At 35.5% G+C, this 17,786-nt stretch overlaps 2 protein-coding genes across 2 annotated transcripts; one reads left to right on the top strand and one right to left on the bottom strand.

The window, feature by feature from the left end:
- Positions 1–8,052: 8,052 nt before the first annotated feature.
- Positions 8,053–11,547, bottom strand: LOC137719802 (uncharacterized). Its single transcript, XM_068458822.2, has 5 exons — positions 11,042–11,547; positions 10,462–10,698; positions 10,050–10,133; positions 9,176–9,305; positions 8,053–9,083 (listed from the first exon to the last, which is right to left on the bottom strand). Exons 1-5 carry the CDS (start codon positions 11,332–11,334, stop codon positions 8,343–8,345), a joined length of 1,485 nt encoding a protein of 494 aa, XP_068314923.2. The 5' UTR covers positions 11,335–11,547; the 3' UTR covers positions 8,053–8,342.
- Positions 11,548–13,973: 2,426 nt separating this feature from the next.
- On the top strand, positions 13,974–16,842 carry LOC137719202 (GDSL esterase/lipase At2g23540). The gene is made up of 5 exons (XM_068458406.2): positions 13,974–14,310; positions 14,584–14,714; positions 14,842–15,090; positions 15,324–15,579; positions 16,488–16,842. The coding sequence occupies exons 1-5, from the start codon at positions 14,037–14,039 to the stop codon at positions 16,718–16,720; spliced, it is 1,143 nt and encodes a 380-aa protein (XP_068314507.2). The 5' UTR covers positions 13,974–14,036; the 3' UTR covers positions 16,721–16,842.
- The last annotated feature ends 944 nt before the right edge of the window (positions 16,843–17,786 follow it).

Raw genomic sequence — 17,786 nt, 5'->3', positions numbered from 1 at the left:
AAAAATTTCTTCCAATTTTCATCCATCCAATTTTTCATTATTCACCCCATACTATTGTCATGTGTTGTTCGAGTGATCAAAATGGATGGAAAATTTTAAAATCTAGAATTAAGGGGGAAATTGGCTATTTATAAATGTTCAGAGAGTAATCGGTTAAAATTAAAGTTCGAGGGTGAAATTGACTAATTAGAAAAGTTCAGGAGGTAATTGGCTAAAATTAAAGTTCAGGGGGAAAATTGGCATCTCCATACAAATTCAGAGGGCAAATCGACAAATATGTCATTAAAAAAAAATATATAAAATAGAATAAGATCTTAATGAGAAGGTTGCAAACATTGCCCTAACTGCTATGTTAATGCTCAAATTTAGGAGATTAATTAATAAAGGCCACTCCGGTCGGCCCTTGGTGGGCTAAGGGTAAAGACAATAAAAACTTTGACAACAAGATTTAAGTGATTCACCCTTAAGAACTGAGCTACATGTACTGAAGAACTCAAATAACGAAGTGACGTTTATACCCCATCCTCATTGTTGTACATATTCTATTTAAACAAATTAATGTCGTATCTTCTCTAATAAAAACACTTATTAATCTCCAAAATCAAAAGAAAACTTCTACGTTTATTAAGCATTCCCAAAACATATCATATAAAATCTTTGATGGTATCTTGAATACAACAAGATTCTTCTCTCACTTTGGTGTAAAATTGCTTTCTTCAAGCTATATGTTCAGATAAGTTTCACAAATAATTAATAGTACTGCAAAATCTTATAAAATACAATTAGCAAATCAAGCAGCTGCAAATTGTCCACTTGCTCTCTTTTTCAGCAAGTTAAATAAGCATATTCTCATGAAAACAAATAGAAAAACATAAGTTAAATAATTAGGCATATTGGTCCACTACCATAAAATGACATCTAACATCTTAATTAGTCAACTCTTAATACCAAAAAGACAAACAAAGATGTCAAAGAGTTTTTAAGTTGGCCTTGGTTTCCTTTGTTTAGTGTTTCTTGAATGTTAACCCCACTATGATTAACGATTAAAAACTTGCGGTTTTTTTTCTACATCAGGTGATTCAACACTATTTTTTAATTAAAAAAGTAATGAAAACACTTAATTTGTTGCTTTGTAATTTGATTAAGGAGTGTGTGTGTGTGTGATTTATTTTATTTTATTTCAACATATATCTTATCCTTGTTATCCATCATGAATACGTAAAAGACTTTTATTTTCTTTAACATATTGGGTTTAAACTCAATGCACATCTAGAAATGATTCTTGATGAAAAAAAAAATTAGTATCATATGCTTAGAATAACTTAATTTCTTGGTATTCAAATCATATCTTATATTATGTTGTAAATTATTGTATGGCATCCATATCTTCTAAAGATTTGGTATGAATAAATATTCAATATCGATATGCCAACAAATAACTTTGATATATATTTAAGAACACGGCTCGCATCATTTTTTTATTTTATTTGTAGAGACGGATTAGGTAAAATTAACTCTTCGTTAATAATCGTGTGCGAGGCACCAACCCTCTCCCAAATGAGAAAGGACCGTTGTACCCAGAAACCCTCCGCCTGTGTCCTCTCTACTAGATTTTATTAATAATATGAAGGAAAAATAGAAAAGTAATACAAGCAGGAACTAGGCCAAATTGGGGCGAAGAGAAAGATTATGATGATACACAGCAATAACACAAGGAGGACAAGAGTCTCACCAATAAACCCCAGGATAGTCCACTCCAAAATTTGCCAAACAGTCAGCCACCTGATTCCCTTCACAAAAAATATGTGTAACTCTTATGCACATAGAAGAGAGCAACGCTCAACAATTCAACAAAAGAACCCTCAAACGCCAGGGAACACGATTATTAGAAGTAGAAATGAAAAGAACAGCCAATGATGAATCATTCTCAATCCAAAGGGAATGCCAACCCTTCTCCTAAGCTAAGTTTACCGCATGAATTACAGCATGCAATTCAGTTTCAAAAGAGGTAGCCACCCCTAAAGAAGTAGCAAAACACCCTACACATGAACCAAAATGATCACGAAAGATACCGTCACTACCAGCCAATCCCGGTGATCCATGAGCTGCACCATCGGTATTCACCTTGACCCAATCTAAAGAAGGTGGTTTCCATAAAACTTCAATAACACGAGGTGACTTGGCAGGATGACCAGACAAACAATGAATCATTCTTTCATATTAGTTTTATCACAATTTGATGCATGTATAAAATTGAGTCATTAAAAACACAAGAGAAAATTGTGTATACATGTTTAATTATAATTTATTTGTAAAAATGAATGATTTCTTGCAAGCAAATAGTAAGTATTTCATTACATACAGTATACACCCCATGAAAGTTGAAAAGAAGAATGTTTGTTCAAAAATAATGGATGCCTTTTAAAGGAGTTTTTATTAGGTTTTAATTTATGATCGTTTCCAAGATGCAGGATATCGATGAGGTAAAACTTTCTTCAAAACATGAATGCACGACGCAACATGAATGAAAAAACTTTTGTTTGGACTCGATCTCGATGGGATTCTTAATAGGTGGAATTCATTTTTGCATCCCTTAATGGGATCATGTCAGAATTATAGATCAAATTTCATCTATAAATAATCATTTACATGTTTCTCATGCATTGCAATGGTGTTCTGCATTATTATTAGTATTGGCATTGTTGTTGAGAGAAAAATAAATAAAAATAGAATAAAAAGCTCAAAGTGTTTCACAGCAGTCGGAAATTTTGAGTTTGATTCTCTTAAATTTGAATCAAATTTACATAAATTTGATTCTTATTAACACGATTCTTACAGTTATTAAACTCAAACTGTTACAAAAGACAGTGCAAAATCAAAATCAAACAACCAAAATTCTATTTAAGAAAAACTATACTCGTGTAAGTCGTAGTGGCCCGTGTGGAAGGTGTTTAGTGTTGGAGAATAGAGCCATACATCAGAAACTTTTTAGAATAAATTACAGTTTAATTAAATGGTTCCACTTCTAATTGCGCCATGATCTTTTGTTATAAAATACATACAATGACCCGATTTGAAATCTTAACATTTGGATGATGATAGAAATATATAGCATCCTAGTTTTCTAGCAAAGCTGAAAGCACACACACAAATGAAACGAGACAATTGATACGCGTACAGCTCCGTTGGATTCCCCTCTCCTCAATAGCAGAGAGTCATGGACATGGTGCACAGAGCTCTAGAACGTGCCTCGCTACACAAGACCCAATTTGCGATATTCTAGTTTACTTTTTCAACTGTGGACTGATTATATTGACTATAGGATAAGAATTGTCTGCCCTTCTACTTCCGGTGGCCTCTCGTGCCCTTCTGTTTGTGTGGTCACGGTTAAGCCACGTCAACATTTTATATTACTATTTATTTTTGTCTTATTATCTCTATAAAAAAAACAATATAAAATGTTGACGTGGCTTAACCGTGACCACACAAAACAGGAGGCCACGGGAGGGCACCAAAAGTGAGAGGGCAGACAATCCTTGTCCTTGACTATAAACCAAAGTTAATGAAAAAAACAAAAAGTCAAAAGAAAAAAGGGGGAGTTTTAACAAAAAGTCCGTGGTACTGTTCACTTTAACGAAAAACCACATTTTTACACTAAAAAGTCAATCCTGGTACTATTCAATTTACTCTTTATTTTGTCCTTATCGTTAAAACTCAAAGTTTTCAAACCCTTTCATTAGTTTTCCTTTAAAAAAAATGTTATACATTTCAACTTGTAGTGTGTTTGGGCAGGTGTAGCTTCGAGGTTAAAAGTGATTAATAACAAGCTTTATGTCACATCCCGGCCCAAGCTCCACTACATCTTGGGCTGGACTCCGTCGTAGCACGATATTGTTTACTTTGGGTCCTGACAACGCCTTCACGGTTTTGTTTCTGGGAACTCACACGAGAACTTCCTAGTGGGTCACCCATCATGGGATTGCTCTCGCGCGTTACTCGCTTAACTTCAGAGTTCTGATGGAACCCGAAGCCAATGAGCTCCCAAAAGGTCTCGTGCTAAGTAGGGATAGGAATATACATGTATAAGGATTACTCCCTTGGGCGATGTGGGATCTAACAATCCACCCCTTTAGGGGCCCAACGTCCTCATCGGCACACCACGGTCAAGGTTAGGCTCTGATACCAAATTGTCACATTCCAGGCTGGACTCCGCCGTAGCACGATATTGTCCCCTTTGGGCCCTGACCACGCCCTCACGATTTTGTTTCTGGGAACTCACACGAGAACTTCACAGTGGGTCACCCATCATGGGATTGCTCTCGCGCGCTACTAGCTTAACTTCGGAGTTCCGATGGAACCCAAAGTCAGTGAGCTCCCAAAATGCCTTGTGCTAGGTAGGGATGGGAATATATATATATAAAGATCACTCCCCTGGGTGATGTGAGATCTAACAATAAATTGTCACATCCCGGGCCCGCTCCACCACCGTAATACGATATTGTTCGCTTGGGGCCCCGACCACGCCATCACGGTTTTGTTTCTGCGAACTCACACGAGAACTTCCCAGTGGATCACCCATCATGGGAGTGCTCTCGCCCGAACTCGGTTAACTTCGGAGTTCCGATAGAACCCAAAGCCAATGAGCTCCCAAAAGGCCTCGTGCTAGGTCGAGATGGGAATATACATATAAGGCTTACAAGATCCACTCCCCTGGACGATGTAGGATGTTACATTTAAGCTTGAAACAAATATATGTGTGATGTAAATAAACAAAATGCAAGATCATCTCACAAGCGCAACCTATAGCTTTCGTGGTTTCAATCGTATTTTATTTAATCTCAAATTCTAGAGTGGTGATTGTTGTTCAGATAGAGGTGATGGTGTTTGTGGTTTGTGCGCTCGACAATATATTATAAGTAGGAAACTCGACATTTGTTGGACGAGACTCATAACAAGGTTTCTTTGCCAACGATTAGAAGATCAGCAAACGTTAGCAAGGTATTTTCCTTGTGGAGCCTCTATGCTAGTTCTCAGGTTTACAATTTTTAGTCCTTGTGACTAGGTATAGGGTTTAGGATTAAGGGTCCTCCACGATTGAAGAATTATACTACAATTTTATGTGCTTGTAATTGTAGGGTAGTGATGTTATTTTGACATGTGTAGTCTCTTGAATTATTCTAAGAGGCATGTTTAACCAGTCGATCATATATACGTTTTGACTATTTTTAATGGAATTTCTTTTGATAAAACAAAATAACATTTTAATATTATTATAGTAGTAAATTCTACAAGTATTACACATCAGCGTTGTAGTCCACTCCTTTTTTTTTAGTATATCGATATTTTTACACTAGAGGGATGGAGAGTTCGGCTAAGCCATACAATGGGCAACCTAATTTGGTATCAAATTCGTCATCTACGAGATTTGAACTTAAGACCCCTCACTTATAAGTGAAAATGAATATCACCAGACCGTAGCACTGAGTAACTAGCCCACACCTATTAAAACATCTAAAAACATTTACCACATAACTTGTCTACTCATAAAAAACACTCGATACTTTCAAGCTACAATCAAAATTCTTTGATTAAATGTAAATCCATCCAAAGCATGCGTTATTCATACATACACAAGGACAATTATATACACCATCGTGAGTGTAACAGGCAATAAGTCTCACTATATTTCAAAATTTTAAATTTGACCCAAAATTACAAAATACAAAAAGGACCGTTATTTAGGCTTCAAATCAAGGTACAATCTTTGACATGGTTGGAATTTGATGGTTTTTCATGACTTTTATATGACAATTTGGAACATCAATTATTATACTGATGCCAGCCTAAGAATACGATTACATTCATAATGCATGGTTAACCAACTAGCTTTATGATTAACAAAAAAATGCCTTGTCAAATCACGAGGGAGGACTACATCGAATTCTCTATGAATAGGACATGATCGTCAATCAAGTAAACAATAAATAAGAGCTCTTTAAAAATAAGTTACTGCTATATTTAAAAAATAAGTCGTTTAACTATGAAAAAAAATATCATTGGACTTTAATAATTATTATGTTAGCCTATTATCGTATCTAACATTATTAATACTTGTTAAGTATCTAGTTTTTAACAATTTACTTCCCTAAAATATTTCTCATTAACACTGATAGTTGTCATTTGTCAAGAAACTACGTACCAAATATTACCATATTGCTCGAATATCTAAGCCTCAATGTTTTTCTGCACGCTTCCTACAAAAAGAAGAAAGGATTAAAGTGCTTTAGATAATGCCCAACTAAGTAAATGCAGAATGATGTGCCTCAAAGCACAAGAACACCAACTTTGCCAAAAGTGGGATTAGCTAGGATCTTTACTTGCAAGTAATGAGTAAAAAGGGTGATCGCCTTTTCTTTTTTTCATATGAATGCTTTTGCATGTATATTTACGTGGGATATTTTCAACCCCTCATCCCTTTTTTAGGTATTGGATTCTCTTCATGTCTTGCTTCAATGTTCTTGTACTTGTGCATTAAAAGCTTATTTTCCTCTCTTCTTCTTTAATTTATATAAGAGGGATATTCAAACTTATATGTAAGGTATCGAATACATTGTCATAAACTAACCGATGGCTAGTTAGAGCTTTTGGTTAAGTGCTTTGTATATTTTAAATTCCGAAAATTCAATTTAGGCTTGTATTAGGAAAATCAAAATGACAATTGCACTTTAAAAAAGTAATTAAGCACCATACCAAGTTTTTTTTTTTTTTTTTTGGATCCTTGATTTTTTTTAATTTGAAAAAAAAAGGACCAACAAGTAGCTTCATCAAGACAGTCCACCCTTCCGCCTTTCGGGGGCCAAGAAGGCTCACATAAGCATTTCAGCCTCCCTCTAGGCACCATCATGTGATGCATGAGCGTCAAGAGTCGAATTCAGGACTTGCCAAGTGGAATACGAGCTTAAAATTTATCTCCAACCATTGGATCAGCTCGTAGTGGTTTTTTTCCAATCCTTTAGATATGTACATATTTTGAGAGCAAGATGACATTGTTGAAATGGGAACCAATAGCCCCCAAATGGAAATTCATGCTTAAACCAATCACGTGGAGTTAGATATCTATCATGTGGAAAGATTAATTTTGCCTAAAGTTGGCTTAGTATCCAATGAAGCTGATAATTACATCTACATTCCACTTTTCCACTTGATAAGCATTTGACTTTTTCCTGTTGAGCTTTGTAGCATTAAAGTGCTTTCTAAAGCCAGCAAGGCTCAACTCCATGGTCTACTTAGAACCTATTGTGCCCAACTTGACTAGATGCAGAGAGGGCAAAAAGCTAGAAGAAAGTCAAAATTTTGAGTGTAATTGGAAGTATATTCCCTTTATTTATCTCTTTTCAAAACGTGACCACTTAATGAGAACGATGAAGAGAGAGAAGGTACTCCTGAGTACACAGTAGAATCTCTCTAGTGGAAATGAGATCATCTTCTTAATAATGGGTTGTCAATGAAAAGCCAAGCTAATAGTAGGTTCTTCTCCATCGAAACAATAAGGTAATTATACTCATTACTAAAGTTGTTGAAGAGATGAAATATAACCAAGGTATATCTTTTTTATTAGAGATTGAGTCGATCATCAAAAAAAGAATTATGCCAAAAATTATGATACAATATTAGAAAATAAAACTTCCATCGAAGAGAAGCAAATGAAAGGCGTTCATAAAAATTCTCTTAGAATCGAGAGAAGTTTTCATTCTGTACATGCTAGATCATGAATTAGTAACTACATCCAATCTCCAAAAAAAAAAAAACCAATTCTTTCAAACTTTCTCTTTTTCGAATGAAATTTTTATAGAATCCCCATAAATAGGACCAAACCTTATTGTATGGCATCTAGTCTATAAAAATAATGGCCCACTATTAATAGAAAACGGGCTTTTTACGTGTCAAACTGAATTTTTAATTACTATTTAGAATTAGCATAAATTTTCATATCAGTATCGTAAATATCATGTAATTCGATAAATAAGAGAAGCAAAGTAACAATTGCCACTATGTGGTGAATGGAGCTCATTAAATTAAAACTGTCTCAAATGTCATAACAAAACAGGTCTTACAGAATTCAAAAGTTGGAAACCACTGTCACTAACATGCACAAAAACATGGTTTCTTGCAACACACGCATTTCTGTCACACTAACCAAAATACCCGACTCAATCCTTGCCGAAACAAATCATACGGATTAGAGTCTCGCAATACTCTCTCAGCTACCTAGACTGACACCAAGAGTGTTTGCATCCACAAAATGTCGTAATTGCTAGTTTTGAACATCATGGCTGCGGCCCTTACGCGTTGACCTTACGCCTCTGCCTCAATCTTCCACCAATGCTGTCTGGACTTGGTTCAGCAAGAACATGTTTCTTCTTGAGCTTTGACCTTGGGCCCAATGCAGGACTGCTATCTAGAATTTCCACTTTTGCCTCTTGTAATTCATCATCACTAAGCTCGTTTCCTTTCCTGCGCCTCTGCCTTAGTCTTCCACCAATACTATCAGTGCTTGGTTCAATATCCAGAGCAGGCTTCATTTTAGACTTTGAGCTAGTTTCCAATGCATTACTGCTATCACCAAGTTTCGTATCCATCAAAGGCATTGTATTCTCTTTCTCACCTTGACGATCATCTCTGCCACTCTCAGATTGAAGCTTTGACAATCCAAGGTGGTCACCAACCTTGTGGTCGACCTCAGACGATCCAAAATTTTCAGACTGTTGTACCATATCTGAAAAGGACAATACCCTCTCTGCAGAAGTTTGGTTGTTAATATCTAGATTTGTGCTACTCTTGATTTCATTCTCCTTCTCACTCTTAAACTCGTCATCTCTTTCTTGCCCAACTAGAGGTTTTATTGCTCCAATATCATTGTCGTCCTTGACAATTTCTTCACATGATGCATCTACATCTGGGAATTGCAATGACCTCTTTGCAGAAACTGGATTGGTGGTTTCCAGATTTTCTCCTGAATTTGTCTGTCCCCGTTGGGTGTGAATGAGATAGTGTGCAACTGATTTGAAACCTAGTTGCGATATCTGGAAGACAAAATAAATCTTAGCTCCAATAAACGCCAGGGGACAAAAGAGAGAAATAAAAAAAATAAATGTGCCATGGTTTTGAAAGGAACCTTCTTGTAGAGGATGCCAGTAGGAGGCCACCCTTTTTTCGTCCGACAAAAACTACAGTTGCAGATTCCACGGCAGACAGGGCAAATCCAATCTGGATTCTGATTGGCTTCAATTACATGTTCCCCATATCTGCTCCCAATAGATAAATATGAACATTGGATTAACACTTTAATACATATGCGTCAACCACTACAAAAGGAGGGTAGGTAGCCTTCTTACGAAGCATAAAGGATAATTCATACAAGCCAACCGTGTACAACATATGTGAGGCAAACCTTACGAGACGTGTGAAGTTCAACTGACGAAATTTTGTTAACCAGCCACTATTTTCCTTTCCTTTTGGGGCTTTGTGAGGAATGACCAAGCAATATATTAATCACCAAAACTAGAACATTTAAAATTGACCTTCATTGGAATTCGACAGTCTGCAATCTTAGTATTATAAGGAACTTCTCTATGTATAGTTGACAAAATAAAAAATTTGCTATAATTCAATCATGCCACTACAGCCTAAGCTCCACCCAGCTTGTTCCATTCCCATAAAATGCAAGGAAATTGATATAACATTTGTAAGACAAGCATCGCTGAGGTCAGCATGTCACAATTCACATAAAAGGAAAAAAATGGAGTCTACATATCAACCTCAAATTAGGGACAGCACAAGAGGGAACCCTGGTTGTCAAAATAAGCAGGTTGTAAAGTTTGACAATCAAAGCAAGTGCCCCAGAGGAGCATTCTAGGAGTCTACGGTTATTAACCGCTTTGCAACATCACAAACAATGTGCCTAATGTTTACAACGCAGTGGTATCAAACTGAGAGAGTGATAGTAGATGGTATGGCAGAGAAGACACTTTTAAGACTATACAGTTTACCTCATGTACAAACAATCGCCACAAAACTGTCCTTGGATCCTGTTGCATTGGTTACATTGAGTATGATGACCCAGAGTTTTCTGCCTGTTAAAAAAAGAAATTCAATCCGTGCAAATATATTAAGCCAAAGGGCACTAATCCAGAAAGAACTATATGACAACACTTTCCAAGACACAACATATAGCAAAAAATGATACCGAAATTGATGAGGATGGACGGCGTTCATTAGTACTGTCACTATAATATTCCATATTCATAAAACCTTGTCCTCGACTCTAATTAATCATCTTTTATATATCCAAAAGACTTATTTCCCTCTCTCTATTTATTTTGTCCTAAGGTTATCATTTTCTCCGACTTTAAAGGGCATTCAATTTTACACAAGGCTAAATTTTGGAAGCAAAGGGTATACCTGCATTGATGGCAAGTCTTTCCTCTAACCGGGTCATAAATCCGTTTTCCATCTTTTCCATAACCATCCACAAACAGAGTCCAGGTCTTATCAGTGTTGCCTAACAGCTTCTCATGCTCCTCCGTGTAAATCTCCGGCCTTTCACCCTCCTCCAGCATAATACCCTTCATGTACGAAGCCTCATCCTTCTTCAACACATGCACCTCCGCGTAGCTCACTGGTGTAGCATTCTTCAATCTAAACCCATAAACCAAATCACAGAGAAAGCAAAACAAATTACCTCCAGTAAAAGTTTGGAGCAAAAGTAACTGACCACACTCTCCAAAATCAAGTACTAAAAAGCATTCACAATCAGAAACAGCTTCAAACCCACCAGAATCACAAGCCCGATCGATTAAAGATTCATTTGTTAAAGCAAAAATGTGTGTAATTTGTTAAAATTTGAAAACCCATCAAACATTCAAGGCCAGAAACAGTCTAAAATACACCATATTCAGCGACCATTTGTTTAAATGTTCTAATTTCTAAGGACAAACGTTTATAATCCAAGAAATTAACAGAGGGGGTATGGAAATATTACCTAGAAGAACGACGAGTGGGTCCTAGCGTCCGAATGGAAGGGGGCCCAGACGGCGTCGTACAGCGGTTGGAGTAGCTCTTTGCTGTTGATCTCTTCGAGTGAATGTTTGATTTGAGCTGAAGAGAGATGTCAACGATGCCGAGCTTTTGCATTCTTTCGCGGTTTTCTCTGATTCGATCTTCTCTGGACTGCTCGTACAAAGACTTGGGGGTTTGGAGGTGCTCATTGTTGCTTCTAGGGTTAGGGTTTGCTGAGGATTCCAGGGCAACGGTCTTCTTTCCTAGAGTTGGCATTGTGAACTCTGTCTGTCTCTCTCTCGGAATCTGACGAGGCTCTGTGGGTGTGGGTGTGGGTGATTTGAATTTATATCTCTCTCTTGGACTCTAAGTGGCAGTGGGTGATTTGAATCCTGCGCTTCCAACGGTCGAATTTTGAGCCCGAATTGTGGATTTTCCCCGATTTGCAACAAGGGAGAGAGACTCGGGGGACGCAACTTTTCAATTTCCATTTGAGGGGGGAAGCCCGGGATTTATATTTTTCTATTTCCATTTTTTTGCACGTGAAATCTCACCTTCTTTACTGGTTAATGGGGATTATATGACTAATTTGATTATCTTTTTGTTTTCAAATTTCGTTGTTAATTTTTAATATTTAATGTTATTTAAAACTTGAATTGGTTACCAAAAAATGAAAATCGGTTAGTAATAAGTTTTAGATAACTAATTAAGTTTTGTTACTAGACTTGATTTCTCGACTCTTATTACCGGTCGATGACCTAATTCGAGCTTCATCCGTCATAATGCTATAAACTCTTTGTAACATGCACTTTTGTTTTTTTACCTTAATTCATATTTTGACTCCAAGAGAAGTTTCGTTTCCAAGTTTAATACCAAACAATAATATTTTTTTTCATTTGAAAGCTAAATAGTTACCAAACAAGTTTTCCATTTTCATATTTTTTAATGATAAAAATTGAAAATTGAAAACTAAAGCGTGTATCAATCCGGTCCTTACATTTTTCATTTCCCATCTACATTTGGTTTGATTTGTACCTAAATGAGGAATTGATGCTTTTATCTGAAAAGTCATCGTGTACTTCTTTCTTTTATTTTTCTTTTTTGGTGAGCTCTCTTTTATTTTTTTTAGCACTAATAAGGAGCGTATAATGACCTTTTAGAGTCCAAATAGCAACTTTTGAAAAAATTAATAAATCCACAATTTAATGTGCTCACTTGAACATGTAACATCTAACAACTGTTGAATCTTAGATTCTGAAACCACGGGAATCCCTTGGTAGTATGGATGGATCTCGATTCTCGAATCTTGGATTCAAGGTCTTAAAGTTTCAACTATGAGGTTTGAGTTCCTGATCGCATCGCATGCCAATATATGGTTGCTACCATAGCACTACACTTTACTTGGCTTTTTTAATAGGCTAAGATAAATCCTACACACGCACTTTATTGAGCTACTCGTTATGTTAATTAATGATTTTATTTCATTGTACATATTACCTGATATATTATGTTGTATTAACAAGTTTTTTTTTTTTTTAACAAACGATATTATCTATGCTAAGGGAGAGGGAGTGAGCTTAGCCTCATAATGGGTTAGCAATAATTTGATTCAAATTCGTCTTTGGCGAGAACCAAACTTAAAGCCTCTCACTTACAAGTGAAGAGGAATATTATTAGACCGTAGTACTAAACGACATATTAACAAGATTTTTGTTATTTAAAAAAAAAAAAATAAGAGCATTTCCAATGCGATGACTCAAATTTGAGTCCAAATATAAGGCAAGGTATCTTTAATGCACATGAGACTTAAAATTATTTATGGGTTTTAAGGAAAAAAGAGACCCAAATTTTGGTTACAATATTAGATTTTGAGTTTAAGATTTTCTTCTCTAACGCAAAGACTCAGAACTCAAAATAAATCTTACATTTGAGTCTGCATTATAAAAAATAAAAAATAAAAAAAAAATCCACCATCTTTTCGGGACAAAAGGCCCTAAGTTATGGAGGGTAAATTCAGATTAAAATTTTTGTTTTGGTATTGGCAGCTTTTTGTTTTCGTTTTTCATTTGGGCTTTTGTTAAGTGCCGCTGAGTTTCCTTGGGCAATTACTTTTCTGACGCAAAAATAAAAGAAAGTTCAATTTTGTTCTCGAAATTAGAAATGTTGTCAATTGTCAGCCATCTCTCCCAAATTTTATTGGACAGAACACCATCGTGAACAACTTGGACAGAACATTATCGAAACAACTTCTATATAATTACGTAGTGGGAATATTTTTGTTCATCACAATAAATTTTGGTATATGTTTATTATACATTAAATTATTTGTCACGTGTTATTTCACTTAATTTTGATTAATTTTTTTCAAAATTAAAAAAATAATATTTAATGTAAAAATTAACTAAAATTAATTGAAATACATGACAGATAATTAGATGTATGATGACCATAGGACTGAAGGTGAGTGATGATAGAGGTAGGTTTGGGTTCTTCTTTTTTTCTTGGGTCAATAGGCAGGTTTTGGGTCTAAATTTTCCAATATATAGATTAATCAAATCTGGTTTACAGTCTGACATAGTGACTCAGTGCATGCGGATGGATAATTAAATCTATAAATTAAATAGCAATAATAGTTCAGCTCCTACCAAACAAAACCTATAAAATGCTCGCGTGTGACGTGAGTGAGTCATCATTTGCATGGCTGCAGAAGCAACCCAAAAAGTTCTGAACGCGTTGAGAAAATCCCACCAATGTTGATCAACTACCCTCATCAAAATACGTGTTCATAGACTGGCAGGACTTTATCTTTTAAAAAAAGGTCACACCAAATGCAGCAGCGGCTGGAAATTTAAAACAAACTAAATCGTACAAGTTTTCACAAATGGCTTCCTTTAGCTTCTCTCGTGAACAAGAAGCTGCTGCATATATACATAGTTTTTAGAACTTTTGTTTTCTTATCATCAACTCTGTGAAACTGCATGGCCATGGGGTATAATTCTTGCACTGCGGCCTGCGTAGGGTTTGTTCTTTTGCTCGTTTTTAATCAGAGTTATTTAGGAAATGCTGCTGATCAAGGTCAAGGGTTAGGAGCTTCTTTTATTTTTGGCGATTCTCTGGTTGATGCTGGAAACAATAATTATTTACCAACGTTGTCCAAGGCGAATATGGTTCCAAACGGGATCGATTTTAAAGCATCTGGAGGAAAACCTACCGGAAGGTTTACCAATGGTAGAACCATTGGTGATATAGTTGGTAATAACTTCTTCCCCAATATAATCCAGTCTCGCGTGCGTACCAGAAAAATTTACATATCTGATGTTGTATACTCTTCTGTTTCTATCTTGTTCATCGCATGAGAAAAAAGGGGTGTATAACATGATGTATTATTTTTTATCGAGTGTAGAAGATGATATAAACTTGAGATACTAAGCAATCACTTGGTGGAAAAGGAAGTTATCGAGCGATGACATTTTCCAACGTTGTGAAATAGTTTTTAACTTTGGGTGTGTTATTTTGTTTATGCAGGAGAAGAATTGGGGCAACCAAACTATGCACTCCCATATTTGTCACCAAATGCCACAGGAAAAGCCCTATTGGTTGGGGTGAATTATGCATCAGGAGGAGCAGGGATTTTGAATGCAACAGGAAGAATATTTGTAATTAGCTAGCTCACATTCCTCTGTGGATTTGCTTTTTTTTTTTTTTTTTAAAGTTTAATCATATGTACTTACTTAAGAGATGTTTTATCTAAAATACAAACGATTTATTCATAAATATTTGCAGATTAATAGGGTGGGAATGGATATCCAAGTCGATTTTTTCAACCAGACAAGGAAGCAGATTGGCAAGGTATTGGGCCCATCACAGGCAAAGGAGTACATTATGAAAAGATCCATTTTTTCAATCACAGTTGGGGCCAATGACTTTTTGAACAATTATCTCCTACCAGTCCTCTCCATTGGAACAAGAATTTCTCAGAGCCCAGATGCTTTTATTGATGATTTGATCTCTCACTTCAGAGTCCAACTTACTGTACGTATATATAGTTATATTTAAAGTTATATTTTATTTTTTATCTTTTATTTTACGGGATATTCTAACCTACTATAATTTACCGGAAGAGATATTCGAATCTGGTGTAAACAGGCAGTCACACTTTTGTTACCTAACCTGCATCTGTGCATGCATATTTAAGTTAATCCACTACTATTTTTCTTGATTAATTGGGTTCTTAATCACGGTTATTGACTAATTGCTTTGTGCAGAGACTTTATCAATTGGATGCTCGAAAATTTGTGATTGGAAGTATTGGACCTATTGGCTGCATACCATACCAAAAGACCATAAATCAACTGAATCCAGACCAGTGTGTGGAGTTGCCAAATAAGCTAGCTCTTCAGTACAATGGCCGGTTGAAGGGCTTGGTTGCTGAACTGAATGAGAACCTTCCAGGTTCAACATTTGTTTATGCAAACGTGTATGATCTAGTGATGGACGTCATTACGAATTATGAAAAATATGGTAAGCCCAAATTACTATTATCGCGTACATACACATATATAATTTTGAGTGTGCCGAGAAGAAAATCAAAACTAATTTCAAATGTAGTATTTTAATCAATAACTTCCATGAAAATGTTTTATTGTTAGACTGAGTCTTCACCAGCACATATGGTTGACATGATATGATATCCCGAAGCTCCGGGTATTTTATACATCAAGGTTTTTGACTAATCAAAGATCTAATGACCAAGACGTATCAGCTAAAAATCCATGTATATAAGATATCCCGAAGCTTAGTAGAATTTTTGCCCTACCATTTAGCTATATAATTGTCATGCATTAATATTCACCTGCAGGATCATTCTGCAGACTTTTGCATCAGAGGGCCTGAACTTGATATTAATGTTTGAAGAACTGCAGGAATATAAATCTTGGTTTCTTTGATATTAGTTGAAACGCTATACAAGAATAAGAAAATTTTCATTGTGACCGGAATACGAATGGTATACTACATGTTTCTATATATAAGTGGTGGGAAATTTTATTTTTTAAATTATTAACTTTTTAACACACATATCCTATCATTTGTATAGTAACACGTGATATACCATTCCGTATACCAGTCACACTAAAAAAAATTCTCACAACAATAAAGGGACATTAATAGCCTGCTGTTCGTTTAATTAATTGATAAATAATGTCTTAATATCATGATGGAGCATTGATCCTTGAAATTTGATCCAATTGGAGCTTCAGTTCCCTAAACTATTAATTCATGGGTATTGGTATGTGTCACAATGTGAAGCATGGTTATTTTGAGTAACCAACTCCGTTAGAACTTCTGTCAATGCTTCAATTTTCTCTAATATTAATGATATCATTAGATGATGTTTGGTGAAAGTTGATTAATTTGATGGATATATGCAGGATTTACAACAGCAAGTGTAGCATGCTGTGGAAATGGTGGCCAATACGCAGGTATAATTCCATGTGGCCCACAATCCAGTCTCTGCAATGATCGGTTGATGCATGTTTTCTGGGATCCCTACCATCCAAGTGATGCTGCCAACCTTATACTCGCCAAAAAATTGCTCGATGGAGACACAAAAATAATTTATCCAATGAATCTCAGACAACTTCGAGACCATGGATTGGGGTAACTTAATGTAATGGTGGGATATGAATGTACTACTATATCGTGCATGCATGCCTTTATTTTGTTAACTGGTGTAACAAATGCTAGCACTTTTTCAAATACTATTAAGCTATATTTTGTTCGGAAGATTTGGATGCATTTTTATTTAATTTTGGTTAGATGAACTCTAAACACACAAGTAATTGCGTTTGTATGGGAATAAAGAACAATGTAGGTAACCCTTGAGAGTTGATAATTATTCAAGTGGTGAGAGAAGACTGACAATTCGTTAGGAGACATAACGGATTCAAAGTTTGATATGCCTTCCAATGTAACAAAGAAAATAACAAGATCATGGAAGTATTATTTGGTTCTCCAACCAAATATTCTTTGCAACCAAATCACTTAGAACTTACTTTTGAATCTTGTGGTGTGAAATTATACATTCCACATCCATCTCTTTCAACCAATTCAAGCTTACATTGAAATCTAAATCCTTACGTTCACAATCTTGTATAGATGCATGATTCTCTCTCTTTTTTTCCCTTGGTTTGGAAGACGTTTTTCAAGAGGTTGGAAGATTTGTCTCACCAAGCGCCATCCAGCATGTTTGAATAAGAATAATTTATGTTTTGTGTACGGCAGATACATACATAAGGTTTATTTTATGACAATGTGCACCATTACCGGTTTACCACCCACAGAATTTAACATGCAGCTTTCTTTATTTTTATTAGAAGGATATTAGAGGAGAGGAAGTTGAACAAAGAATCTTGAGTACATTTAAATGCTCCTATGCACTTGAGTCTATTATACTAAAATTTGTAACCGATGACAATATCCGCTTACGCTGTAATGAGTTCAATTCTTAATTAAACCGATAAGCTTAAAAAAGGAATATGGTGGTTTTTTTTTAAGTCGGCAATATGGTGTTTATTATCTAGACAATGTGAATTAATACAAATGGTTAACTTGCAAGTCTCAAACCAATATACAAAACATAAAAACATATTTACCCTATATATATGACAAAAAGAAGTTAAAAGAGTGTTTAAACTCACGGGTACACTATGGTAGGATATTAAACAACG

Source organism: Pyrus communis, chromosome 15 (genome assembly GCF_041283825.1).
Source record: "Pyrus communis isolate YQ-2024b chromosome 15, ASM4128382v1, whole genome shotgun sequence".
NCBI classification, from domain to species: Eukaryota; Viridiplantae; Streptophyta; class Magnoliopsida; order Rosales; family Rosaceae; genus Pyrus; species Pyrus communis.
The sequence above is the reverse complement of the archived record's forward strand: the minus strand, read 5'-3'. Positions and strand labels throughout refer to the sequence as shown.

What these genes read in the sequence shown, in the direction of transcription:
- LOC137719202 (XM_068458406.2), top strand. Translation starts at nt 14,037, where the DNA reads ATGGCCATGGGGTATAATTCTTGCACTGCGGCCTGCGTAGGGTTTGTT. An exon ending in ATGCAACAGGAAGAATATTT is followed by an intron (nt 14,715 to 14,841) that starts GTAATTAGCTAG and finishes AAATATTTGCAG; the next exon opens with ATTAATAGGGTGGGAATGGA. An exon ending in TACGAATTATGAAAAATATG is followed by an intron (nt 15,580 to 16,487) that starts GTAAGCCCAAAT and finishes GGATATATGCAG; the next exon opens with GATTTACAACAGCAAGTGTA.
- LOC137719802 (XM_068458822.2), bottom strand. Translation starts at nt 11,334, where the DNA reads ATGCCAACTCTAGGAAAGAAGACCGTTGCCCTGGAATCCTCAGCAAAC. An exon ending in AAGACTTGCCATCAATGCAG is followed by an intron (nt 10,134 to 10,461) that starts GTATACCCTTTG and finishes TTTTTTTAACAG; the next exon opens with GCAGAAAACTCTGGGTCATC. An exon ending in GGCGATTGTTTGTACATGAG is followed by an intron (nt 9,306 to 10,049) that starts GTAAACTGTATA and finishes TATTGGGAGCAG; the next exon opens with ATATGGGGAACATGTAATTG.